At 44.0% G+C, this 25,199-nt stretch overlaps 1 protein-coding gene across 1 annotated transcript in view; it reads right to left on the reverse strand.

Annotated features, from left to right (window-relative positions):
- Nucleotides 1-6,424: 6,424 nt before the first annotated feature.
- The window catches only part of KPNB1 (karyopherin subunit beta 1), a 28,387-nt gene continuing 9,612 nt past the window's right edge, over nucleotides 6,425-25,199 (reverse strand). The window contains exons 7-22 of the mRNA XM_049637486.1: nucleotides 24,562-24,651; nucleotides 24,098-24,208; nucleotides 23,194-23,295; nucleotides 21,169-21,393; nucleotides 19,826-20,017; nucleotides 18,917-19,047; nucleotides 16,746-16,893; nucleotides 16,348-16,419; nucleotides 15,019-15,163; nucleotides 13,723-13,805; nucleotides 13,119-13,226; nucleotides 12,606-12,749; nucleotides 12,389-12,494; nucleotides 11,631-11,745; nucleotides 10,477-10,638; nucleotides 6,425-9,554 (exon numbers count right to left, since the gene is read on the reverse strand). Coding sequence (XP_049493443.1) covers nucleotide 9,554; nucleotides 10,477-10,638; nucleotides 11,631-11,745; nucleotides 12,389-12,494; nucleotides 12,606-12,749; nucleotides 13,119-13,226; nucleotides 13,723-13,805; nucleotides 15,019-15,163; nucleotides 16,348-16,419; nucleotides 16,746-16,893; nucleotides 18,917-19,047; nucleotides 19,826-20,017; nucleotides 21,169-21,393; nucleotides 23,194-23,295; nucleotides 24,098-24,208; nucleotides 24,562-24,651 — 1,935 coding nt within the window. The 3' untranslated portion in view covers nucleotides 6,425-9,553. The remainder of the gene's footprint in view (nucleotides 9,555-10,476; nucleotides 10,639-11,630; nucleotides 11,746-12,388; nucleotides 12,495-12,605; nucleotides 12,750-13,118; nucleotides 13,227-13,722; nucleotides 13,806-15,018; nucleotides 15,164-16,347; nucleotides 16,420-16,745; nucleotides 16,894-18,916; nucleotides 19,048-19,825; nucleotides 20,018-21,168; nucleotides 21,394-23,193; nucleotides 23,296-24,097; nucleotides 24,209-24,561; nucleotides 24,652-25,199) is intronic.

Below are 25,199 nucleotides of genomic sequence, written 5' to 3' on the forward strand. Positions count from 1 at the left end.
CACAGTCCCCTCACCCACAGGCCAGTGAAATGAAGGAATAACACATTTCACCCTTTCCACAAAGATGATTTGAGCACTTGCCAAACTGCTGGGCAGGAGGCACAAGTTTTTGTGTGCGTTTCCTTTCGTTTTGTTTTGCCACTTTCCCACCGTGTGACCTTGGGCAAATTACTTAACCTCTCTAAATAAAGTTGGAGATCTTTCCCAACCCAGGCACCCCTGGGTGAAGAATGGGGAATCAGAACTAAAGGTGCTGGGTGAATCCTCAGGAGGTGTTCATGAGTCATTTTGATTATTCCTTGGTGGATTCAACACCGTGGGCAGAGGCATGGTCAGCCTTGGCTGCAGGTATTGAATGATGAGAGGAAACTCTGAAGGACTCTGGCTAACTTCTGACAGGCCAACCAGGGAAGCAGGTTTATAGGCTTGGGGTAGGCTCAGCATTTAGCTGTGAAGCTTCCCATCTGGAGGGAAGGTTCAGGCTGCTGGGAACTGGAGCCTACTTTTCTGGCCCCTGGGGGGAGGAGGGATGAATCTGGAAGGGGGATGAATCTGGAAGGGGGAGAGGAGGAAAGAAAAGGCGTTTTCCTTGTTGTGAGCTTTGAGAAGCCGCGACAGCAGCCATCTTGCCCCACTGTAGCGAGAAGATGGCTTTAGGGGTGAGCTTCCCCTCCCAGGAGAGCCTGCAGGGACTGTGAACTCTCTTCAAAGAAGGGGATCCTCAACTGGCTTCCTTCCTCCTCTTCCTGATGGGTTCCTTCCTAGTCCAGAACAGGAAGGCAGGTCAGCCACTTGCTCTCTGAGTCACAAGCTTTGTCAGAGCCATGTGGAACAACCCACCTGTCCTCTAGATATGAAGGCTACCGGGCTAGGACATCCATCACCCCACTAATCCCCAGGGGTAGACGGGTTTCACCTTCCTTACTGCTGCACAAGTTCTCTTCTAAAGCAGAAGAGCAGGCAAAAGATCAGAGGCTAGGCTGCAAGGTGTGGGGTTGTCTCTGGGGACTGGATGGGCATGAGCTTGACTGTGAAATGGGCACAGCCTCCCTCACTGGAAAGGGTAATGGTTCCAGGTACCCATCTGAGCACTCACTCTACAGAATAAGTTTTCCGCCCTTGCTGCTTCTGGGCCGCTCAGGGTACAGGCCTAAGTGACAGCCAAAAGGTTTATCCTGGGCTCTAGATGGCTGGTGGCAAAAGCCCAGCAGAGATTAGGCCTGGTTTAGGTGACCCTAAAATACACCCTCCCACCCGCCCACCCCCACCAATCGGGACCTGATCTCATTACGTTCTCCCTGTTTCCGGTTCTGTTATTCCAAACAGTTCTGAGAGCAGGGACTGTATCCCATCCATCTTCATATCACAAATGCCCCGATGGTGATGGTACTTGCCCACCATACATTTATTCATCAAAGACTTCTTGGACACCTGTCAAGGGCTGGGTACTGAGACTAGCGATGAGCAAGGCTCTGAGTGACAAACATGTCTTTCTCGCCTTCACGGAACTTCTATTCTAGTGGGAGAGTCAGACCAAAAAAATAACTTAAAAATTATGAATTATGATAAAGGGTAAAAAGGCACAAGGGGGGAGCAATGGAGAAAAATGGGAGTCGGATCTGCTTTAGGTAAAATAGAGGTCTCCGGTGAGGTGACGTTTAAGCTACATCTTGTTTTCTTCTTTTTGAAGCTCCACCCTGCATATAAACCTCATAATGGCCTATCTTTTCTTTACGATGCACGGTTTCTATTTTTATTTTTATTTTTATTTTTTTAAATTCCAGTGTAGTTCACATACAGTGCTATATTAGTTTCAGGGGTACACTACAGTGATCCAACCGTTCCATACATCACTCCATGCTCATCATGACAAGTGTACTCCTAACCCCTTCACCTGTTTCATCCATCCCCCCCCCCCCACCTCCCCACTGGGAACCATCTGTTCTCTATAGTTAAGAGTCTGTTGGTTTGTTTGAAGATTTTACTTTTAAGTAATCTCTACACCTAATGGGGCAGAGGGTTTTTTTTTCTTCCAACTTACAACTCCGAGCTCCAGAGGCACATGATCCACTGGACTGAGCCAGCCGGGCACCCCGAGTCTTGTTTTTTTGGTTTGTCTCTCTCCCTTTTTTCCCCCCTTTGTTCATTTGGTTTTTGTTTGTTTGTTTGTTTCTTAAATTCCAATATGAGTGCAATCGTATGGTATTTGTGTTTTTCTGGTTTATTTCACTTAGCATTATACTCCTTAGATCCATCCATGTTGTTAACAAGTGGCAAGATTCCATTCTTTTTTAATGGCTGAATAATATTCCATTGTGCGTGTGTGTGTATGTTTATCTATATATACACACACATATATATACATATATATGTATGTATGTGTATGTATATGCATGTATATGTATATATATATATATATATATATATATATATATATATCACATTTTCTTTATCCATTCATCTATCAATGGACACCTGGACTGTTAAGCTACATCTTTAAGGGTAAGAAGGAGTGTGCTTGGTTGAATGAATAAATGAATGAGGCAGTGACTTCGGATTAATTAGCTCACCTCTCCAGGCCAGTTTCTTCATCTGAGAAAGCTAGAGATTGGTCTGAATGATCAGGGCTCATCATAACAGGGACAGGAAAAGGTAAAAACCTTTGGTGAAAGGGGAAGTGAGGTGGGAGAAGGAGAGAAGAGGGTGTGGTGGTCAGGCAGGAGTGGTAAAACATTTCTACATGGCATTCACAGGCCCAGCAGGAAAGGACCACAAAAGCAGGGCCGAGTCGCCCTTGCATGTTTCCTCCGTGGAAACCATCAGGGAGAGCCTGTCTCCCATTCCCAGGACTCTTGCTCTGGAGAAAAACTTTGTCATTCCTGTCCCAACCTTGCCTGAAAAGAGTAGGAGGAGGTGGCATTAGCAGCCGGCAAAGAGAGTGAATCAAAATAAAACCCAGATGACTCAAATAGAAGCAGGCAGGCAGGAAAATTGATTAGACACACGTGACAGACAGTGCAGGGTCTGGGTGCCACCTTAGCCCTCAGGTTCTAAACCTTAGAAAATTAGGGTTTGCTGCAGAACCATCCAGGGACTGGTCTGCCATCAAATCAGAGGTTTGGGCAGTGATGGAAAGACTCATTCCTCTGGGGCACCTGCCTGGCTCAGGTGGAGCATGTGACTCTCGATCTCTGGGGGGTTGTGGGTTCAAGCCCCATGCTGCGGGTGGAGATTACTTTAAATTAAAAAAAAAAAAAAAAAAAGACTCATTCCTTCAACAAATTCCCAAATTCCTGTGGCAGTAACACACGTCCTGTAATCAAATTAAGCAAGACTTGAGTGGAAATAGTTGTGTGTGGTTTTTGTTTTTTGTTTTTTTTAATGGCTTCATATTCTCCAAGACCATGTTCATATCTGCTCTTTCCCAAACAGAACTTTTTTATAGAATTTTTAAAATTATTATATTGAATTTTTGAATACTTAATATCTGTCGCTATTCATTAGACCGTGAGCCCCATCAGAAGGAGATGGGGCTCCTTATTTGCTTCCTTCACTGTTGCATCCCCAGTGCCTTGAACAGTGCCTGGCACATAATAATAGCTGTTGATCAATTAATTAGTGCATGGTAAGTCACTGTGCTAAGAACTTTATATGGGCTACCTTTCACTGGGATCTCTGTCTTACAAATGACAAAACTGAGGGGTGCCTGCGTGGCTTGAGCGTCCAACTTTGACTCAGGTCATGATCTTGCAGTTCGTGGGTCCCAGCCCTACGATCGGCTTGCTGCTCTTAACGTATAGTCTGCTTTGGATCTTCTATCCCCCTTTCTGTCCCTCCCCTGCTCACACTCTCTCAAGAAAAAAAAGAAAAAGAAAAATGACAAAACTGAGGCTCAGGGAAGTTGAAGAATTTGCCCACGGTCATACTCAAAAGACTGTACAATATTTTGAAGGGCAAAGCTCAGAAAATAACAGGGAGAGATTATTCATACAGAGTCATTTCTTCATTCTCTTTCCCTCAGGATGGTGACAGGCTGCCCCCCTGCAGCCCGAGCTCAGTCCGGGTGCCAGAGCTGAGATGTACTTTCAGCTGAGGTCCTTTTCACGTGGAGGAGAGCTCAGCTCAGGAACTTACAGCCTAGGGGCTCCTGGGAGAGGGAACAGCTCTGGCTGTGCTGCCCAGGATCAGCTGACAGCGCCCGGGTAATTCAGATGTAGAGCTTACTCAGCAGCCCTGTGGCCTTTCTGGCCACCAGGCACCTCTGACACCCTTCCCCCAACCCTGGTTCCCAAAAATCTTCTGGCTCAGTGGGAAGACGGGTAAGTACGAGGAGACGGTTCAAACTCCCAATTGGGAGGAAAGTTGATTTTAGGAGAAAATGCCACCCCTGACCCCTAAATTAAGACTTTGACCACCGACAAAAGGTCAACAGCGGACCTCATTATTGAATCAAGGCAACGCGGCTTTGCTGTTTAATTCCAAGAACGCTTCATCCAGGGATCTCCCTGCTCGCACGGTGTAAGCTCGCTGGGAGCAGAGGCTCCACTGCATCCCACGTGGTTTGCAGCCGCCCAGTGGGACAAGCACCGCCTTAGCCCACGTGACTTGCGGCAAGGTTCTTAGCCCCTCCCCTGTGCTTGTTTCTTCATCTATAAAATGGGACTAAGTTGGTACCTTGGTTACAGCGTTGATGAGGATTACTTCTACCACTCTACATAAGATGCTTATTATAAGCCTGGCACTGGGTAAGTGCATGAAACAGACACCATATAGCGACTACTGACTAATCTTGTTCCCATTCCTCCAGCTAATTCAAGGCTAAGAGGCTAGCCTGAAGTCATCCAGCAAATGAGGAGGGGGAAGAGCTGGGAGCCTGGTATCCTGAGGCCCTCCTTTCTCAGGTTTCTGGATACTGCTAGGTGATGCATTTCCAGCAACTCCCGGAACTGTACTGACAAGTATTTATTGAAGGTCTGCTATATGTCAGGCACTGCTCTAGGCTGGGGATACAGTGGTAAGGAAGACAGCCAAGGTCACTGCATCAGGGAGCTTACGTTATAATCGGGAAAACCGGCAATAAAAAATTTAAAATAGACTTTTAGATAGTGCTGCGAAGGAAATGCATGGCACATTACAAATATGGACAGCACAGACCCTCGTTTTGTATCGCTAAGGCACTGACAGCATCTGTCTAGGGCAAATGTGAGACAAGCTTGGGTGTTGGTATCTGAGACACCTGGCTTTGAATTCGAGCTCCACGTGGTCTGATGAATGTCTTCTTGCGCCTCTTTTCTCATTAGGAAAATGAGAACAGTGATTGCTAAAGTTGGTGTGAAAATTGATACAACGGGACACATAACATTTTCTCAGTGTTTAGTGTTTTTCACCTCCGGCAGGTCGGAGCTGGAACCCTTAGTGAGGCCAGGTGGAACCGTAGCCTCGTACTGTGTGTGCTTCTTGGGTGTTTGTCGGGGAGGGGTATGTGGGAACGGGGAATTACCTGGAGAACTCCTGAAAAGGAAGAAAAAAATTCCTGGGAGAAGCAGCCCCTCCCTGCGCCACGAACCGGTATCATTCTTTTTCTCTCGGTGCATGTTCCCTGGAGAAATGTCCTTGGTTGACTGCCATTGCCCAGGATTTAATGTCTTAGAAGAATGATCAGTTACCCTTTATAACCCAGTAATCTCCAAAATTGGGCATAGAAATAAAGTATTAGAACTTCTATTTATGTATTTTTCATATAATCGCTTTTTAATATCTATTTTTGTGTCTTATGTTACACAATATAGGGGTACAGTAGTACAGGTATATAATTTATAAACACATGGGGGTATGCATGATCAAAACTTTCTGACGGGGGTGCAATCAGAAAAGTGGAAGGCCACATGGAGGCTAAGGGAAGAAAATTATGGTCAGCCCTCAGTTCACTTGCCCAACATAAACCCAGAAAGTAGCCTGCAGGCATCACTACGCTAATAAGCAACAGTGAAGAACGTACCTAATCTCTTAAATCCCAAGTTAGTGTTTTTCCCTCTACAAATTTCGGGGGGGGGGGGGGGGGGGGGGGGGGGGGGGGGCGGGATGTGGAAGTAGAAATTAAATACACACTGCGAGCCATGTCAAAAGCCAATTTTGGAGGAGCCATTAAACCAACCAGATTCGCCTGAAAAATATGCACAAGACAGAGACCATCTCCTGCGGGTTCAGAAGCACTCGGAACAAAAACCTCCTCCCCACCGCTTTGTAGGCCAGTTATTTTCACTCATTTCCCATCACACTACGCAGTGTCTGTTTTTAAGACCGATGTGTCCTTCCTTTCCCCAACTCACACGCACATCACCACCACACGTTCCAGCTTCTTTCAAACCATTCATTTCGCCTCCAAGGTGACACCATGTGGAACCAAAAATGAAGCAGCAAAATGTTGAAAATAAAAATAAAGCGGACTTTATTTAGAAGATAAAGATGGTGGTATCAGTTTTGGTTAATAAAGTTGGGCTCAAGTGTTTTAACAGGTCTTTAATGCCATCACAGACTGGCATGCCAAGGGCATTCTGAATGCCAATTACAGACTGAAGTTGTTTCAAAACCAAGATGCTATCAAAAGCTGATGGAGTTGAGATTTCTCATAAAAGTCGGACTAACACACTTCTTAAATATCAGAGTGACTAGATTACTTGGTTCTGAAAGTGAAAACACTACACTGAGCATTTCCCCTCCCTTTCTCCGCAAGTCCCTAAGGCAAGATTACAGTTGCCTCTGACAGTCCAAAGTTCAACATTTCAACAGAGGGGAGCTGAGGGGAACCAGGAAAATGAAAAGCAAAATTAATAAATGTAATCGTAATTGATATAGGCAGCTGCCACTTACGGCAAACCAAAGCCTAGTCCGATGCCCATTTGCTTCACATTTGCACTGACATCTTCCCAAGCAGACGGTAACTACATTCTTGAAGGAATGTGCCAAGACTAGGGTGGGGAAGGCCCAGACAGTGAGTGGACTGAATGCATTTTGCACCCAGTTACCTTAGGTGGTACAATCGATTAAGGGTAAAAAAGCCCAGACTCTGGAAAACCCACTAGCCAAAAGTAACTAGGAAAGAGGATTAAATGCATAACCAGTGTAGAACGCCTGCAAGGCACCAAGACCACAGTCCAACCAGCCCATTTTCCTCCTCTCCATCACTGAATGGATCTGGGAGAAAGCGTTAGTAACAGCACTTGTCAACTGCTTCCCTGGAACAAAACATGACAAAACACACGGAAGGTTTTGTTTCCATTATGGTTCTCGGTGTACTTTATTCTCCTGCTGTCTAGCTAAGCAGCCCACACAGGACAGAAATGGGTAGCACTGAGGAATGATCAGATTTTTTTTCTCCCCAACATTCCTGCCCCCTCCCTAAGCCCTGACCAACCCCTATCTATCAGGAATGGTTAGTGTATCACCCTCTCCTCAAGGGACAACTAACATTTAAACGGGATTAGAGGGTCAGGTCTCTTCTTAGTAGGGCTTAGCAGGTGGTACAAACTATTCACAACGGAGTCTTTCCTTCAAACACCTGTTTTTTGTGTTTTCTTTTTTTTTTTTTTTTTGTACACTGGTTCATAGATCGGCACTTGACTTTGAACCTGGCACCAAAAGGCACAATATCTGATACCCTGTACAAGAGCGATTAGAGATGCTGCCATATGGATGAGCAAAACCGAGCCAATCCCACTTATGAATGGAAGGCTTGGATGGGGAGGGGAAAATGGCATAGAGAAAAATGTAAGCCCACATTTTTTTTTTGCTAGAATGGAAATGAAAGTGGGAATTTAAGGTCTTGTTTTTTAATCCTCCAAACACCAGGAAGCAATTAAAGATCTTCCTTGGTGTTTTTGAAAGCAGCATATTCAAAATGCCAGCAAAAAACTACTAGTAACTGCAAAAACCAAAAGGGGGTCAAAGCTCACCGACATCCCTCCTTATTGCTGAAAGATTCTAAACCCAAAATTCCGGGTGCCCTGTTCCCTTGTAAAAGGGAAAATAGCGAAGTCTGCTTTATGGTTCTCATAGCACATCACACTTTTAAAAAAATATTAAAGTGTGTGACCAGGGGAATGTCTGACACCATTTTATTAATCTTCAACTTCAGTGGAAAAATAAAACCTTTTTCAAGTGCCATTTTCATCACAAGAGTCCTAGTATATATATATGTATGTATATATATACTTTTGTTTTTTAAGTTTTATTTTGTTGATTAGTTGGTTTTGAAGTGCAGCAAGAGACCAATACCGCATTGTAGTCAATCAAATAAAAGAGAACAGAAGGCCAAGCAGTTTCCAAATGGTTATTTTATCAGATTGTTTGAACATTAAATTTATCCTCGTTTGCAATCCAAAATAGTTACCTGAAGTTTGCTGTGTGTGTGTGTCTGTGTGTGTGCGCGTGTGTGTTTACTTTTATTGTGTATTTGTTTTTAAACTCTTTGGCACAATTTTCTGGGGGTGTTCAGACTGCCACCATACATGTCAGGAGAGACCTTTTCTTTTGTGCTGCTACTTCTGAGCATCTAAATTTTGGTTTGTTTGGGTTGTGGCTTTCTTTTGTTTTGAAGTCTGCATTCTTTATTTGTAACAATTGTATTTTAATTTTTTCTAGATCCTCTAACTCCAGAGTTTTCTTTTTCTCCCCCCCTCCCCCCCACTTCTACATTCACAGTTGAACCATATTATTAGGAAAGGCGCCTTGATGAAAAGATCAGGATACGGGAGCTCTGACCATTCGTCAGTGTTTTCCCTAGAAGGTAATTAAAAAAACAAAACAAAAAACAAAACCTAAAGAGCGTCTTTCCTTTTTTTTTCGTTTTTTTTTTTTTTTTTTTTACACATCTCTTGTGCTGCATCAGTAGACAGGACTTCGGTTAGTTTTATGAAATGCAACATCTAACCCCTTTTTTTCTGGGAAAAAGAAACTGCAATGACTTGAAGTTGAGAATGTGGATACCGCCTCACTCACACACACTCATTCTCAGACCGTAAAGAATCCCTCACCCTCCTTTTAGCCGGCACGCATACAGTACCGTGTGGCAATGGTACACCAAAGGTGGGCTTGAGACCCAGGCTCCATCTTTCTTGTCAGTAGCAAAGGCCAGACTGCCTTTTACAACAAAGCACCACAGCTGAACCCAGTCCCTCCTCCTCTCCCAAACCAGTCACTCCACTCGGCACCGGCCAAAAGACAGAAAAGCTAGTTCTAGCCTGTCCTGGGAAGAGAGAACTTCCTTTTTTTTTTTTCCTAAGCAAATACATCCATCGTTTTTCTCTTTTCCAAGATGGCCGACGTTATGGTTTTCTACGAAGTCAGTGCTTACTTAGCTCACTAACAGCGCTGCTGTTCGCGGCTGCGGCTGCTGCTGTGGCAGGATTTTCAATGTGGTGTGTTTTCAAGCCTCACTCACTCATCCTCTCATTCCCAAACATTCAGCATCCGTGCACACTCCTCACTTCCGGGTTTTTCAAAAGATTGGAGATTTCCAGTGGGGGTCTCAGGTTATCATCCCAATGGTAACAGATCTAAAAACAGACGGAAAACAAGTCAACTTTGAGATCACATACAGTTGGAAGAGTCAAACGCTTCTGATTCCCACAATTAAGTGCTCACCAGCCTGAAATGAATCGGTCTAGTTTGTCCTAATAAAAGGACTAATTGTTTTTCTTGTCTTCCTATGTGCCAGCTACCTGCTCTCATTACCACCTATACTAAGAGGGTAGGAGGGAAGCTAACAAGATAAAACTCAAAATAGCCAATTTTATCGAGATCTTTGGAGTAAGACAATGAGTATGTTGAGAGTTGAAAAAATAAAGACTACATCTGAAAGCAAGGGTCAGGGGTGCCTGGGTGTCGACTCTTGATTTCAGCTCAGGTCATGATATCACAGTTAGCGAGCCCCTCTATGCTGACAATGCGGAGCCTGCTTGGGATTCTCTCTCCCTGCCTCTCCCCTCCCCTCTCTCAAAAATAAATAAAAAATTAAAAAAAAAACAAAAAACAAAAAAGCAAGCGTCACACAACTCTTGACTTTGGATATCTTCTGCAGAGCTATGCAATGTCTAAAAGCGCTGCAGTAAAAAAAAAGTATAAAGAGCAGGAGGAAGGGAATAGCGAGTAGAAAAGAAAATTCTGGGAAAATGCCATTACCGATGACTTTATTAGGACCCAAAATCATGCGGGGCCTTCACTGAATTCTAGTTACGTAAGTGCTGCTCTTCATCACCACAAGGAATCAAGTATTTGGCTCAAGGAAAGATTGAGGATGCCCGACCCTTCCACTAGTACAAGCCTGAGGAACAAAGGCTTGGCTCAAAAGCACTTATATGGGAAGGGATACAAAACAAAAGGCCATGAGACAGGCAGCCCTTGTCGGAACAGTCTGAAGAAACTGTGCCTCCTCCCCAAGAGAGTAGAAGGAAGAGGGCAATGGAGATGAGCTCTTACCAAGCTTGGTTCTTCAGTTTTCTCAGTTCTTTTGTTGCCCATGTAGCAAGGGTTTTTGCTTTGTTAGTCTTCGATCTCCGTCCTTCAGTTAACAGTTCATGGATCATTGGCCTAGCTTCTACTAATTTCAGTACGTCCTTCCCAAATGCTGTACACAAGTCCCTGTGCAGAACAAACACACCTGACAATGAGCTCCTTGGCCCGACACTGCTATCACGTTTTGAGCCTTCCAAACCAGTGCTAAGCTAGTTGTGGGTTTCTTCATATTTACCTGCTTTTTAACGTTTATTTGAGAGAGAGAGAGTGAACGCGAGCAGGGGAGAGGCAGAGAAAGGGAGACAGAATCCCAAACAGGCTCCAAGCTGCCAGCACAGAGCCTGACGCAGGGGTCGAACTCCCGAACCGTGAGGTCACGACCTGAACCGAAATCAAGAGTCGGACACTTAACCAACTGAGCCTCCCAGGTGCCCCTGGATTCACTTGCTTTTTAAAGCTGGAAGAAATTTTAGGGATAAGTTGAGCACCTACCCTCAACAGATGCACAAAATGAACTCTAAAGAGAGAGGATGACTACTGCAGGTTCCACAACTAACTCATGGTTCTCTCTTCTAATGATGCCTCAGAAACTCTCAACAGAGGAGGCTAAACATAGGCAATCTGTTGACCAGCCTCAGAATATGGGATGGACACAGATCTGATGCTGCTCCTATACCTCTGAGAACTCACTTCATAGTTTAGCGAAAAGAAATTAGAAACCTAGAGTCTGGAATAAGACCCAAACTAAGGTTTGGAGTAAATTCTCACCTGTGAGAACTCGTAACAGGACACCATGGGTTCTATTAAAGAAATACCAGGACGCCTGGGTGGCTCAGTAGGTTAAGCGTCCCACTCTTGATTTCAGCTCTGATCACGATCTCATGGTTCATGGGATTGAGCCCCATGTCGGGCTCTATGCTGACAGGGCAGAGCCTGCTCAGGACTGTTTCTCTCTGCCCCTTCTCCCTCCCTCTCAAAATAAACAGACACTAAAAAAAGAAATATCCATGTCAAAGAAGTACACAATCACCATCCAGGCTACCCTCAAAATTCTTTACCACATGTCTTCGGATTTTCCAAAAGTTTTATTTAGCTACTGGAAATAGGATATAACCTACCCTATCAGTCCAGCAGCACAAGCTACTACTCCGTCTGTATGATCCTCATCTCCAGCAATGTGGTCAATGAAAGACAGAATAAATTCTACTCTGGGTTGTACCAGCATCACATCCGCTATAAAAGAAAGAGAAAGTCTGATGAAACTGTCCCACCCTGGCAGGACTGTACCCCCCATTTCAAAGTTTCCAAATACACTATCCCCCTCACAAGGCTGGCTTCAGGTGGGAGAATTAGCTGCACATAATTATACCGAACTGTCCTTTCGCAGATTAAGATGTCATTCTTCACATCAACACAAGAGGCAGACAGTCCTTTTATTACAAGCAGAAATAATACAGAAGAGACTAATGGGACCTTTCCTCTAAGCCCATGGTATCAAAAGAGGTAAAGGACAAATACTTCCCTAGTCAGTAACAGAAATATCAGGTGACAGAGGAAATCTGATCTCCCAGTTCTTCAATTCAATTGCACTAGGGGTGTGTATGTGCTCACAGCTGCCACTCAGGGTTGGTGTAGACGCCAACCAGCACCACAGCCTTGCCGGATCCCATCCCTTACAATGCCCAAGAAAGGGGAGACAAAGCAGCAGAGGAAGAGGGAACAGAAATACGAAAGGCCATATTCTCTCCCAAAGCAACTCTCTTCATCAGGGCGCTTCCTTCTCCCCTTCCTTTCCATTCACAAGTGACAGAACTAGAGGCACAGCCCCTTTGGCTAAGTGAACTCTGGACTGAGTCAAGTGGGTTGTATACTCAACGGTGCACGTTCTCCTGGTCTCCCTTCAGTCCCTGGACAATTCCAGTATAGGCTTCCAAGCAGCCTTCCCTTAGCTCATTCAGGTAATCCACCATGTCATAGTCTGACTGTAAGAGACAAAACAGCACGTCCATCATTCCAAGAGCCTTTAGTTGCACGACTGTCAAAAATCCCCCTCATCCAATCAGGGCTGGACTTAAAGATAGCTTTAAGCCTACCTTGTCCACCTGGGCTTGGGAGGCCTGCTGAAGAGTATTCAAGACGACCTCTAGATATTTTTTAAACTCTCCACCAATAGCAAGGGCAATATCACCAAACACTGACAGAATCTGTGGCTTCACAGACCTGTGGACGTTTTCATTCTGATAAAGAGAGAAAAGCAAATGAATAAAAGTCACAACGTGTCCCGCCCAAAGGCTATGACGACTACTAATACGCTGTGTACAGACCACATAATCTCTGAAAAGAGGGATTATGTATGCACTTTACTGGCTTCCCTGCACCACCCCCACCCCTCCCCCCATTCCATGCAGCGAGCACATGCGTTCCTTTAACTTTACAACCTTACTTTATGGAATGACTTTGTGAAAACGAACAATTCCTTTCTTCCTAAGCCTACAGCCAACATTCCAGCAACTTAAAGAGTTCCCTCTCACTGAGTTTTTAACCATGTTTCCAACTGACGATTTCTTCAGATCCTAGTAGACTGGCTTGTGCGTGCAGACACTCACCCCCAGGTTCTCCAGGAGGAGCTGCATCACCTCGTCACAGAAAGGTAAGATGTTGGACTGCAGGGCACGGCATAGGTCTCCCACTAAGCCCACAGCTGCCAGACAAACCTGCAAAGAATCCAGGAAATGATCTTCCGAGCGGAAAAGGCCAACTGCGGGGTAAGGCATTATTTTCACTTAGCTGCTGCTCCTTTTATCACCTGAGCCTAGAGTGCAAGAAGAAAACATCCTCCCCTCTCTGAGATCAGTTCATTTTAACAACCAGTACATCAGGAAAAAAACTAAGGCCGTCCAAGGTTATCATTAAGAAAGGACAGAAATGACAGTATTCCCCAGGAACGATGGTGGCAAGAGCCAGGTGGTTAAAAAAAAAAAAAAGAGAGAAGGAAAAAACCCGGCTCTTAGGGCGCCATGCTGGTGCAGCTAATATCTTGGTTTTTTTCACGGACTACTTCTGGGGAGTTGCCCTGAGTTCAGACACTCAGGGCAACAGAATAAGTTCACACCCAGGGCCAGTGCACCGAGACTGTCTGGACTTTGTACCGCAATGACTGTCCGGTATAAGCGAGAATATAAACGTGTTCTATTGAAAAGCATGGACTACCTGGTACTCAGCATAGTTTTTCAATCCAATGCCCAGGAAGGGTTTAAAGGCCTCCATGTACTTTAGGAACTCACCACCCAACACTGCAAAGAAGCAAACTGTTAGCACCACAGGATATCACAGAAGTGAGCAAAAATAACCATCCTGGCTCTCCCAAAATGTATTCGCTCCACACAACACGTTGGGTGGAGCGTGCATTAATTACCAATTCTCCAGTGAAGATGTTAAGGCTGTCTCAGACAAGTCAAATTCCTAAGTGCTGGAAGGGCCTAACTCTTATGCCCCGAAGATAATGCCAAATCTCCACGGAGCGGGATTTCACTTTGGCTGAAAAAAAACCCAAGTGGTTTTTTTCACGGAACGTCAGGGTTAATTTTGAATTGGATGAGCTAACAATGCTGCCTCTTGGCCACCTCTTCACCTGGTTATAACATGTCTTCTCTGGCAGCCAGGTTTAAAACAGGGTCCATCCCTGGGCAATCCCATCAAGGACTTATTTAACAAGCCAGTCAGGGAAAGCAGACTAGGCTTCTTTCCGAATTCACCACTCCGGGAGCCATAATGAACTGCCGGGTCCTGTCAGGGTGGTTACACGTGGCCAGATCAGTTGAACATATGCTTCTTATGCTAGAAATAGGTCTGCTCCTCGGAGAAGTAGTCCTCTGGTAATGGCTTTGGTAATACACTTTACAGGCCATCCCTGAAGAAGCATTCCAGGTTTCTGAAGTGCTCTTTAATGTGCTTTTAAATGGCCGTTCGAAGAGTCTTAAGCAGACGTGGCTCCCCCAAAGCAATTTTGTATAGTCAGACATATAACAACCAGAAAACCAATTAATTCCTAGAACCCTCAATGTTTTACTCCATCCCATACAAGGGACCATGCATGATGGGTCAACCCGGAGTCTGAAGCATTACAACTTGAACCAGAAGGTAGCAAGTTCCAGCAAAGAAAACAGAAACCTTTCCTTCCTCCATCCTTGAAAGAAACCAAACTTCAATAAAGCAAGTAGACTTTCAGGGTTAAAAGGAACCTGACGAACACGGGGTAGATGATAATAGTTTCTTCCCCAGAACAGTTGCCAATCTGAGATGCAAACTGGCCCCCCGTTTATTTCAGTGAGAGTGGCAAAGCAGTTATACACAAAGTTATGCTTATATTCAACCCAACTTTGCACTCCAGTCATGCCCCAGTAAATGAGAAGACAGGACTATGCTTTCTCTGGTCAAAAATTTCCCATGGCCATTGAAACTCCCATACCCTAAAGACACTCCCTGCCCCAATTTTGGCTCACTGACCTTCCACCAGTGTGCTAACTGCCATTAGGGCATCCTCTTGCACTCCCCCAGACCCAGCTGTGCTTTGGAACATCCTTAACAGGGAGGCCATGACCACATCAGAGATCTGCAAAGCATCTTGATGTTGCACTTTCCGGAGAACATTCTGTGAAATGAACAAGAAAGAGTTCAGGATCTGTTGATTCTAAACCTTCCAATCAGAACACTAAACATACCTTCCTAAAAAAAATATATATATATAAAAATTAAAAAAAAAAATCAATTAAATTCCTTGACTTTCTAGCTTTCTTTTTTTTTTGGAAATGCCAAATACACTTTTTGTAATCAAAAGCTTTCACAGTGTAAATCACCTGCAACAAAACATGCATTTTAAGATCCCTTCTATTCCCCAATTCAGAATGAACACAAGATGATCTTCCATGGTACATAAACTCATTTCTTCTGCATTTCATTTATGTCTGATAAACCCATCAGTAGCCTCCATATTCCAATCTTCCTGGAATGGCACTTGAATTTACTTCAGCTTTAAAGAAGAACAGGTTATATTATAGTTCCTACTCATAAAACAAAAAAGCAATCCTTCCTATATCCTATTTACAGATGATAGGAAAGAAATAGCTTTGATAAAATAAAGCCAACTGAATTATCCTAATTCAGTACTCCTCAAACCTCCCTCCTTAGCCTTTAATTTGTTTCAACTAATGTTACCAAATCATTCCGGCATTTGTCAGATAACTCAAGAAAGACCTTAACAGTCAAGCTTAAAAAAAAAAAATTAAGTTTGGCTAAGAAAGAAAAGAGAGTTCATAGGGAAGATGACCTAGTTAGCATCACTCAATACTAAAACCTAGTACCTATGTAAGCATTAGACAATTTCCAGGGTTTTCCTACCTTTGGTTAAAAAAGGGAATAGCACCTCAGCCACTCCATGAGTCCAGTCATGAATGGGTGACGTTGGATTTAAAGATTCCCGGTCTCCCCTCAAAAGACTACTCTGAGTAACAGGTACTATAAATGACATAAATTATAATAAAGCTTCCAATAGGAACTGTTGTTTCAAAAGATGATGGCAGAAAAACTCAAGGCTTCATTTTTTTAGCCGAGTGAACCACAGCTGGGAGCCAAATCTGGCTGGGCTGCATTTGGACAACCCACTAAAAAAAACAAGACTGGAAGGTGCCAACACAACATAGCTGTACAACATCATAAAACGAGCAGTTTCCTCCCCTAAACTGGGCAAAAGACAAATCCTGTCTTTACAGACAGAGAAGAAAAGAGAACACTTTCTGGTCAGCCTCAGAACTGGTAAGCGATAAAGCACCACTGTACCTGAAGAGTTGCGCAGAGCAAAGACTGAAGGTCATTGAACTGGATCCTATCCGATGTGCTCTGGATATGTGACTACAAAGAAAAGAAGATCATCATATTCTGAATAAACACCTTCTAAAAGAGCGCTGAACTTCCTCAGTGCTTCCATTTTTTGCTGGGTTTAGCAAGACCGTTAAATAATCTTTACTGATTCTAACGTAGCAAATAAAAAACTTACAGATGTATATGATGTGATGTGTCTAAGTAACTGGGATGAGCAATGCAGATTTAAAGAGGCAACATTTTTTGTATAAGCCTTACATCGTTCTGAGAAAATATATATTTACACGTAAATGCAAACACCAAGAAGAGAGGATGGGCCTCCCACCTCCGACCAAGCCAGGAAAGCCCAGTCTCACCTCCATCTGGAGCACCTGCTGCAGTCGCTCCATGATAACCAGAGTAGTCTTCTGAACCGCAGGGTAACAATCCTTGGCACTGTTTTTCACAATTTCCATCAGAGACTCATATGCAGAACTCCTCAGGTTGTTCTGGTGTCCATCAGGTCTGTAAGGAAGACACAACAACAATCTTAAAGTCTCACCTGAGAAAAACAATAGAGCTGTTATGACATAGACCTTGTTGCAAAGAAAATAAGGATCCTATGGGGCGCCTGGGCGGGGGGGGGGGGGGGGGGGGGGGGGGGCCCTCAGTCGGTTAAGCATCTGACTTCAGCTCAGGTCATGATCTCATGGTTCGTGAGTCTGAGCCCAGAGCTGTCAGCACAGAGCCTGGAGCCTGCTTCAGATTCTGTTTCCCTCTCTGCCCCTCCCCCACTCACAGTCTCAAAAATAACGTTTAAAAAAAAAACAAAAAGGGAAGAAAATAAGGATCCTAGAACTGGTACGGTTGCAAACGTGGTTTGAGTTTGACAACACAATACAACCAGGAAATAAATTTTCAACTGTGAAGCCAACGGCTATCTTCATTATGGGTCTCCAGAGCTGGTTAAACTTTAGAATAACTCTTTGGAAATGGGCTGAAATTATAGGGAAACAAATTAGTTTAAAATGCTGAAGGGTGCCTGGGTGGCTCAGCCAGTTAAGCATCCAACTTTGGCTCAGGTCATGATCTCGCCGTTCGTGGGTTTGAGCCCCGTGAGCTGTGCTGTCTGTGCTGACAGCTTAGAGCCTGGTTTAGATTCTGTGTCTCCCTCTCTCTCTCTCAAAAATAAACATTAAAAGAAAAAAAAAAAAAAAAAAAAAGAATTTAGGTTTATGGGGGGAGGGGATAAAAATAAAATGCAGACGAAAGCATGTGGACAAATGAAGACGTTGCCTGAATAGCTAAGAAAAAGATAATTTTCCTCATTCATCTGTGAAAGATGGTATTATATATACTCTTGATCAGAGAGGTAAAGATAAACTAAGGAAGCATGGAAGAGTTTAAACCCAGCCTTCTTCCTAATGGTTTCTTTTGAGCATGGCTTTAGGTATAGCTCACATACAACCAAAATTAAAGGTCGTTCCAACTTATAACCCCTTAGAACTACATTTCACGGGCGCATGGCTGGCTCAGTCGGTGGAGCATGTCACTCTTGTTCTTGGGGTTGTTAAGTTCGAGCTGCATATTGGGGGTAGAGATTACTTAAAAACAAATCTTTATTTTTTAAAATATTTTCTTTTAATTTTTAATGTTCGTTTACTCTTGAGAGAGACAGAGCACAAGTGGGGGAGGGGCAGAGAGAGGAGACACAGAATCTGAAGCAGGCTCTGGGCTCCGAACTGTCAGCACAGAGCCTGACATGGGGCTCGAACCCATGAACCACAAGATCATGACCTGAGCTGAAGTAGGACACTTAACCGACTAAGCCACCCAGACGCCCCTAAAAATAAATCTTTAAAAAATTTTTTTCAAAAGCTCAGTTCTAAAACAACTGCATTTTAATGCCAAGTTCTTCACCTATTTTAAAAAGTAGTAATTAATGATCTGGTGTGGCAATTAAATCCATAATAAGAGCTACGATTTCCTTTATACCATAATCAAAGGCTCCTGTTACCAGTAGACACTGAAAAATGAAGGGACCTCTCTAGACCAATTCCTCTTTATATGAGACTATTTTCTGACTTCACTTGTAACCTCAACATTCTAAGGTAGACATAGTCTGTATTTTCTTCTTTTTTTAAATGTTTATTTTTGAGAGAGAGAGGGAAACAGAGTGTGAGTGGGGGAGGGGCACAGAGCCCAATGCGGGGCTCAAACCCACAAACTGTGAGATCGTGACCTGAGTCGAAGTCAGACGTTTAACCGACTGAGCCACCAGGGCGCCCATGTATTTTCTTCTCTTATTTTTTAGCCCCAACATGGGGCTCAAACTCATGACCCTGAAATCAAGAGTTGCATGCTCTCACGATGGAGCCAGCCAGGTGTCCCTTTCTCTTATTTAAACAAATAGTGTACCAGAAGACTCTTTTAATGCTTCCTGTTACTACGTTCCCATGATTAGGTTATACAGAGGCGCCCCCCACCACACACAAGGCAAAAGGATTTGGATGCAAAGATACCACCCACTTCTGTATATATCAGTCACCTGTCTGTAGTTTCTAGAAGCTTCTGAACTATGAGTTCAAAAGAAGAAGATAAGCAATAGGTAGCTGGTTCTTCCTGATCATCAGCCACATCTGCAGCTTCATAAGCAGCTTCAGCCAGACTGGAGAAAGCCTTAAACAGAGACAGAGTCAACCTTAGTCCTGAAAAGAACCCCTCCCCAGGACAACCTCATTTCTCCTTAACATACTATGGGCAGTGTTCCTTTCCAACTGACCTAAGAATAAATCAATGCTAGTGAATCCTCAACTTTTCCTGTCAAAGTCCTAAGACAATCACTTAACAAGAGGTATCCTTAAAATTAAATATTTATGTATTTGTTTATTTATATTGTTTGTCCCACCCCAAACTCTCTCAGCAGCAGAGTTCTTTCATCTGCCACAAATACCTGCCACTACGTCATTTCTTTTTCCACTTACAGAAAGGCTTTTTAGCCCCACTCCTTCCTTGTCTGAACTTCCTCCCCCACACCCCCAAAGGTCCCTCATGAACTACCTTCAGCCTGCACTGACTCAGCACTTGGGCCGCCTACCTTCCTTCTCTTTTGCCCCCTTCTCTCAGCAATGGTACTTTTTGTAGCTAGCAACTCTCTACCTTAATCAAAATTTCTTGTTCCCCAAGCAACTGAAGAAAGAAAACCAGGTCCAGATAGTTTTCCCACCGGGTTAGCATGACTGTTCTAAATGGTTTGGGAACCAGTTCACCATGAGTCAACAGCTCCCACTGGCTCATGCAATTGGCATCCCCCACATTTTAATTGAAGAAATGAGAAAGGAGATGCTATTCAGAAAAGGCCTTCCAGTGAGGTAGACCCATTTCTCTCCCACACTTCCTACCTCCTTGCCCATGGCTCAGCCCAGCTCCATATCTCAGTGGAAAGAAGAGCCCTTACCCAGCACACGTTTGAAGCCACTCTGGGTTCAGCACTGAGGCCCTCAATCAGACACTGCAGCAGGGGAGTTAAGTAGACATCATTGATGGCAGCTTCAGGGAGCAGTTCACAAATTCGGCCCACAGTCCACGCGGTTGTATCTCGAACAACTACACTGGGGTCTTTCATTAATTCTATTAGGGTGGGCATAGCCTGCAAAAATAGCAATTAGCAAAGCGAAGCAAAGATTAAGATTCATGTCGACTGACACCTCGGAGGGGGAAATGCCGATGGTTGGGATTTTTCCTTAAAAATTTTTTTCAGGACTCTCTACACCCAACATGGGGTTCCAACTCACGACTCCAAGACCAAGAGTCCCACGGTCTTCTGACTGAGCTACCCAGTGCTCCCTGATGGTTGGGTTTTAACCCAAAGCATCAAGACAGTGTGTCATTTTAGAAGATACATCTGTCCTGTATCCAACAGTGTGATCAAAACAAAAGGAAAAGTGAAACAGTCCTCTCTTCACCAAATCCCAGCAGAGAGTTTTATTAGAAGTCTAGCAAGAAAGGGGTGCCTGGGTGGCTCAGTCGGTTAAGTGTCCGACTTCAGCTCAGGTCACGATCTCACGGTCCGTGAGTTCGAGCCCCGCGTCGGGCTCTGGGCTGATGGCTCGGAGCCTGGAGCCTGCTTCCGATTCTGTGTCTCCCTCTCTCTCTGCCCCTCCCCCGTTCGTGCTCTGTCTCTCTCTGTCTCAAAAATAAATAAAACCTTGAAAAAAAAAATTAAAAAAAAAAAAAAAAGAAGTCTAGTAAGAAAAAGCTTCCAGCAGACTTCCGCCGAATGTCTCAGGTGGTGCACCTCCACGCAGTGGCGATGGCGTGTGGCTCCACTGGGAGAGGCCGAGTTCCACCGCACTGTGCTCCGTTCCAACGGGCTCTCGTAGCGCTTTGTAACAGTAAAATAAACACCCTGTTTCCACAACACTTTTTGTTACACAGATATCATTGTGTCCCAAGGACAGAATCATCACATAAAAATTACGGGGAAGGTTTATGACACAGCAGGTAAGTGAAAACACAAGTCCTGAGACTGCTGCACAGGAAGATGCCCATCCTGCCGCACACACATACGTGCACACAGAAGACAGCGACACAGATCAACGCTAAGAGTTAAGAATGTTATCCTTCAGCACGTGATTAAAGGGGACTTTTTCTGCCTTTCTGTCAAGTCCTGAGTTTTGTTAACAATCCAGAAATTACCTTTGTGGAGGACTACGTACAGTTTTGTTTTTAAAATAAAGGCACACTCTCAAGTAAAAAGCTCAAGTAATAAATATCCCATTTAAAAGCCCCCAGCCTCACCTGTATAACTAGTGGTTTGAGCTGATTGGGCTCTGGTCCTTCCAAGATACAGCCAAAAGCCATTACTGCTGCATCCCGGTACCGCCAATCCGGGTTCTTGATGTGTTCTTTAATGAAGGGGAGGACATGTGGGACGATGTCATCTTCACAGCAGGTGGCCAGAAGCATGAGGCACACGCCTGCTGCTTTGCAGGGGTTCCAGTCGTCGTCGTCGTCATTTTCGTCCTGATGAAGAGAATGTGGCACTAGTTCAGTTTTTGTTCAAAGAATCGCTTCAACTCAAAAAAAAAAATCCACTACCTCCAAAGGTCTTCTGACTACTCCCAGATGTCACTGGAACTTAAGTTTTGCGGATGTACATAAAATATAAAACCTTTCCACGTACAAACGTATATATACGTATATACAATATTAAAGTTTACTTATTTATTCTGAGAGAGCACACAGGCACGTGAGCAGGGGAGGAACAGAGCGAGAATCCCCAACAGGCTCCACGCTGTCGGCGTGGAGCCCAACGCAGAGCTCGATCTCATGAGCCAGGAGATCGTGACCAGAGCTGAAATCAAGAGTTGGACACTCAACCGACTGAGCCACCCCATGAAAACCTTTCTGTTTGAATCTCTTCCATAAAGACTCATCGCAGCATAGCCTGTGATGCAGACAGAGGGAAGTCCCACTTCATACTACACAAGGACACAGACGACTCGCGCTACATGCAACAAGAAGGATGAAACTGGGACACACGGCAAGTGAAAGGCAAAGCAAGAGTATATGCCGTATGATTCTAGTTATGTAAAGCCCAAATTCAGTCAAAATTAATTTACGGTAGTAAAGGTGAGGGAGTGAATGACTTGGAAGAAGCCGTGAGGCAGCTTCTGGTGTGCTAATAATTATTACAGTTCAATGAAAAGTTAAACCAAAACCAACGTCAAAACCAAGATTCCATTCGCATTTCTCCGGAAACTAGAATTCAAGGCCTAGCTTCCTGACTGTGGCTACTCACACCACACAATCAATTTAAGGTAGGCTGCCTTAGGCACCTTCAGGATATTACACACCTAAAGAATGATTTGTTCCCAAATGTGAAAAACACAACAAAAATGTACAAAAGCGAAGACACTAAGGTCAAAAGATAAAAAGTGGCTGTAAAACTCAAAGATGAGACGAAAATTTGAGAGAGAACCCAGTCCACTTCAAACCAAATACGTCTCTACTTATCTTTTGAGATTGTTGTATTGAAAGTCACGTACTTTCCTAAAACCAAGTAACCTCCCTGCTTCCAAGGAAATTCTGCAGTGCTCAAAGTGACAACAAGGTTTCCTCAGAGCACTCCCAGCCCTCTGGTAATATTTTACATGTATCAGGAGGGAGGAGATACACAATCTTTCCAAACACCACACCAAGAAAGACTGTCATGCCCCAAATCAAAAGGGAACGATGCCAAGATACACTCCTTATAAAATACACTTCTATATATATCCCTTATACCCCCATCTTTATGAAGTCATTACTTTTCCTTTGTCCTGAATCTTATGGATGTTAATAATCATGAAGGATCAGAAATTTCTTCCACGGGTTGACGTCCTTCACTGGGATGTGAATAATTCTCAGCCAACCTCACCAACATTTGAAAAGCGTACACACGTACTGTGAACTCATGAGAACAATCCAGATGTTAGCAGATAAATTAAGTGGCCTAAACTAGTACATCTCTCTCGCTAACCTTCACTGCAACTTTCGTAGCCTAGGTCCCCCCCGCACGCCTTTGGACAAGGCTCAAATCAGAGCAGCAGTGGATGTAGCTCGTCTGCCATCAAGACCGAAACGGTCAGACCCAGTCCTCCCTCACAAACAACTCAGAGTCCAGAGGATCTTAGAGATCTGTTTGGTTGTTCCCGAATCAAGCGGAACAGAACACCAACCGGCTGCAGAGTTGCCGAGTTCCCTCACGGAAACTGTTCCGCAGCAAATCAATCCTCAACAAGGTTTCACGGCTTCCCCGGCTAGATCTGTGAGGTAACTCACCTGTTTGGTTAGTGTCTGTGTGAGGATGGGAACCAGGTACTGGAGTGCTCCCTTGGCATAAAACTTGCTGGTGTGCTCAGGAGGTCGTCCTTGTTCGGCTGCCTGAGGAAAAACATAAAAGCAAATTCTGGACGGCGGCAAACAGGCGGATACTAGAGGCATACAATAAGAGGTGCCCAGGGGTCTGTACAGAAATACACCTAGCAAATGTAACATTCGCTGTGATCTCTGGAGGCGCTCACTTTTTGGTCTACTTCAATGGGATTCTTTTAGGCCATACATATAAATCCACCTTAAAGGGCCAAGGCAATCGTAAGAACTACATTCCTTTTTCACAAGCTCAATTCATATTAACAAGATGTCATCTAACTAACCTTTGGATCAAGAGATGTACTAAGTTTACGTAATGATGCCAAAAATAAAACTGTTTCTTAGTGTGCAAGACAGTGAAGGCTGGAAACAAAGCTTGAGTTCAAAGACTGCAAAGTGCAGAACTAGCCCCTCTGTCTAGATCAAATTCCTTCACCAGAGTTAGTAAACTGGCAATTATGCATCCCGTGCTTGCATAAGGACTTCCAAAAGGAAATAATTCGGCGTCAGACATCACCTCATTAAATGGTGACTGCCAGCTGCCCCCTTGTGTTCACGGTACTAATACCAACATTTATACTAAATCCTGTCTGGCTGATTGGTAAAAGCATGACATGCCTCACTAAGGGTCTGTCTCCCTCCTGAGAAGCTTTGGCTAGCAGAGAAAGCAAAATCTCTACAAATGGAGACGCCCTCTAAGCCGAGTCAAAATAAGGCCTTCCCAGAGGAGACTAATGCCCATAAAGGAGCTACGTCCCGAAGCCCAAAGAGAAACAGCCCTCTCCCCCCGGCACCGACTTTCTCCCAGGCTCACCTCAGAAGCCTCAATGGCCAAGTCCATTTCCTCATCACACACATTGGACCAGAATTCTATCCCTTGTAGGGCCACCTCATCAATGTCACTTTTCATTGCTTCAATTGTGATCTTAAGAGGAAAAAAAAATGACACCGCAGACCCCGATTAAGTGCTAGTTCAAGTTAGACCCCTGCTTCTAACCACAGACACTCAAGTGTCAAAAACGTAGATTTATGAACGCTACGTCTGGAAGGAAAGGTAGAAACAGGAAACTGATTTAAAAATACACTCTTTACCAGCACAAAGATAGTACAAGTCTGCTTAGTACATTAGTGATGAGCGTCAACATTAACACTCAGGACTCCAGGAGTTTTCTTGATTTCAGAACATTAAGTAAAAAAATTACAGAAATAACAAGACAGCAAAAACGATGGGCTTTGCAACTAGCTACATGCTGAAATACATAGAACAGAAATACTTACAGCAAAAAGAGCAGGACCCATATACGTCTCCATGTACTGATAATATAAAGACATTATCTTTACCAGATTTTGTAAGGCAGCCACTCGTACCTTTTAAGAAGAAAAGATTACTTTGCTATTTAGTTTAACAATGTAGTCTGACAAAGACATAGAACTACTTCACACAAATGGGACAGTAACCTAAAGGGTCAGTTGAGGTACATTTGGGTAATGTCATCATTTCCCAAAAATCAATCTCTTCCCTTAGTTTTTTTCACTAGCCCTATTTATTTTTCCTCTTTCCTTTTTCCTCTTTCTTTCAACTTTAAAGGTGCCTGTGGAGCCTATGGTGGGACTAAAGTCACAAATGCCACTGAGACTGGATGTTACTCCCACCTGTCTTGAGGGTCAAGGTTTAGGTTACAGCAACAGCAAAAGCTGTTTCAATGGCTACAATGGAAAACAATCACTTGTGTAATTACAGCAATTAAGTAGCAAAGGGGACCAAAAACCATTTCTTCCTTAAACCTTTTATAAGACCATAGCAACTTACATTATGTTAACTTTCCAAGTACTGTTTTTCCCTCTTTTACTAAAAACAATGTTAGATGTCAGCCAAACCTTATTTCTGAAATCACCTGATTCCCAACATCTATTTA

Source organism: Panthera uncia, chromosome E1 (genome assembly GCF_023721935.1).
Source record: "Panthera uncia isolate 11264 chromosome E1, Puncia_PCG_1.0, whole genome shotgun sequence".
NCBI classification, from domain to species: Eukaryota; Metazoa; Chordata; class Mammalia; order Carnivora; family Felidae; genus Panthera; species Panthera uncia.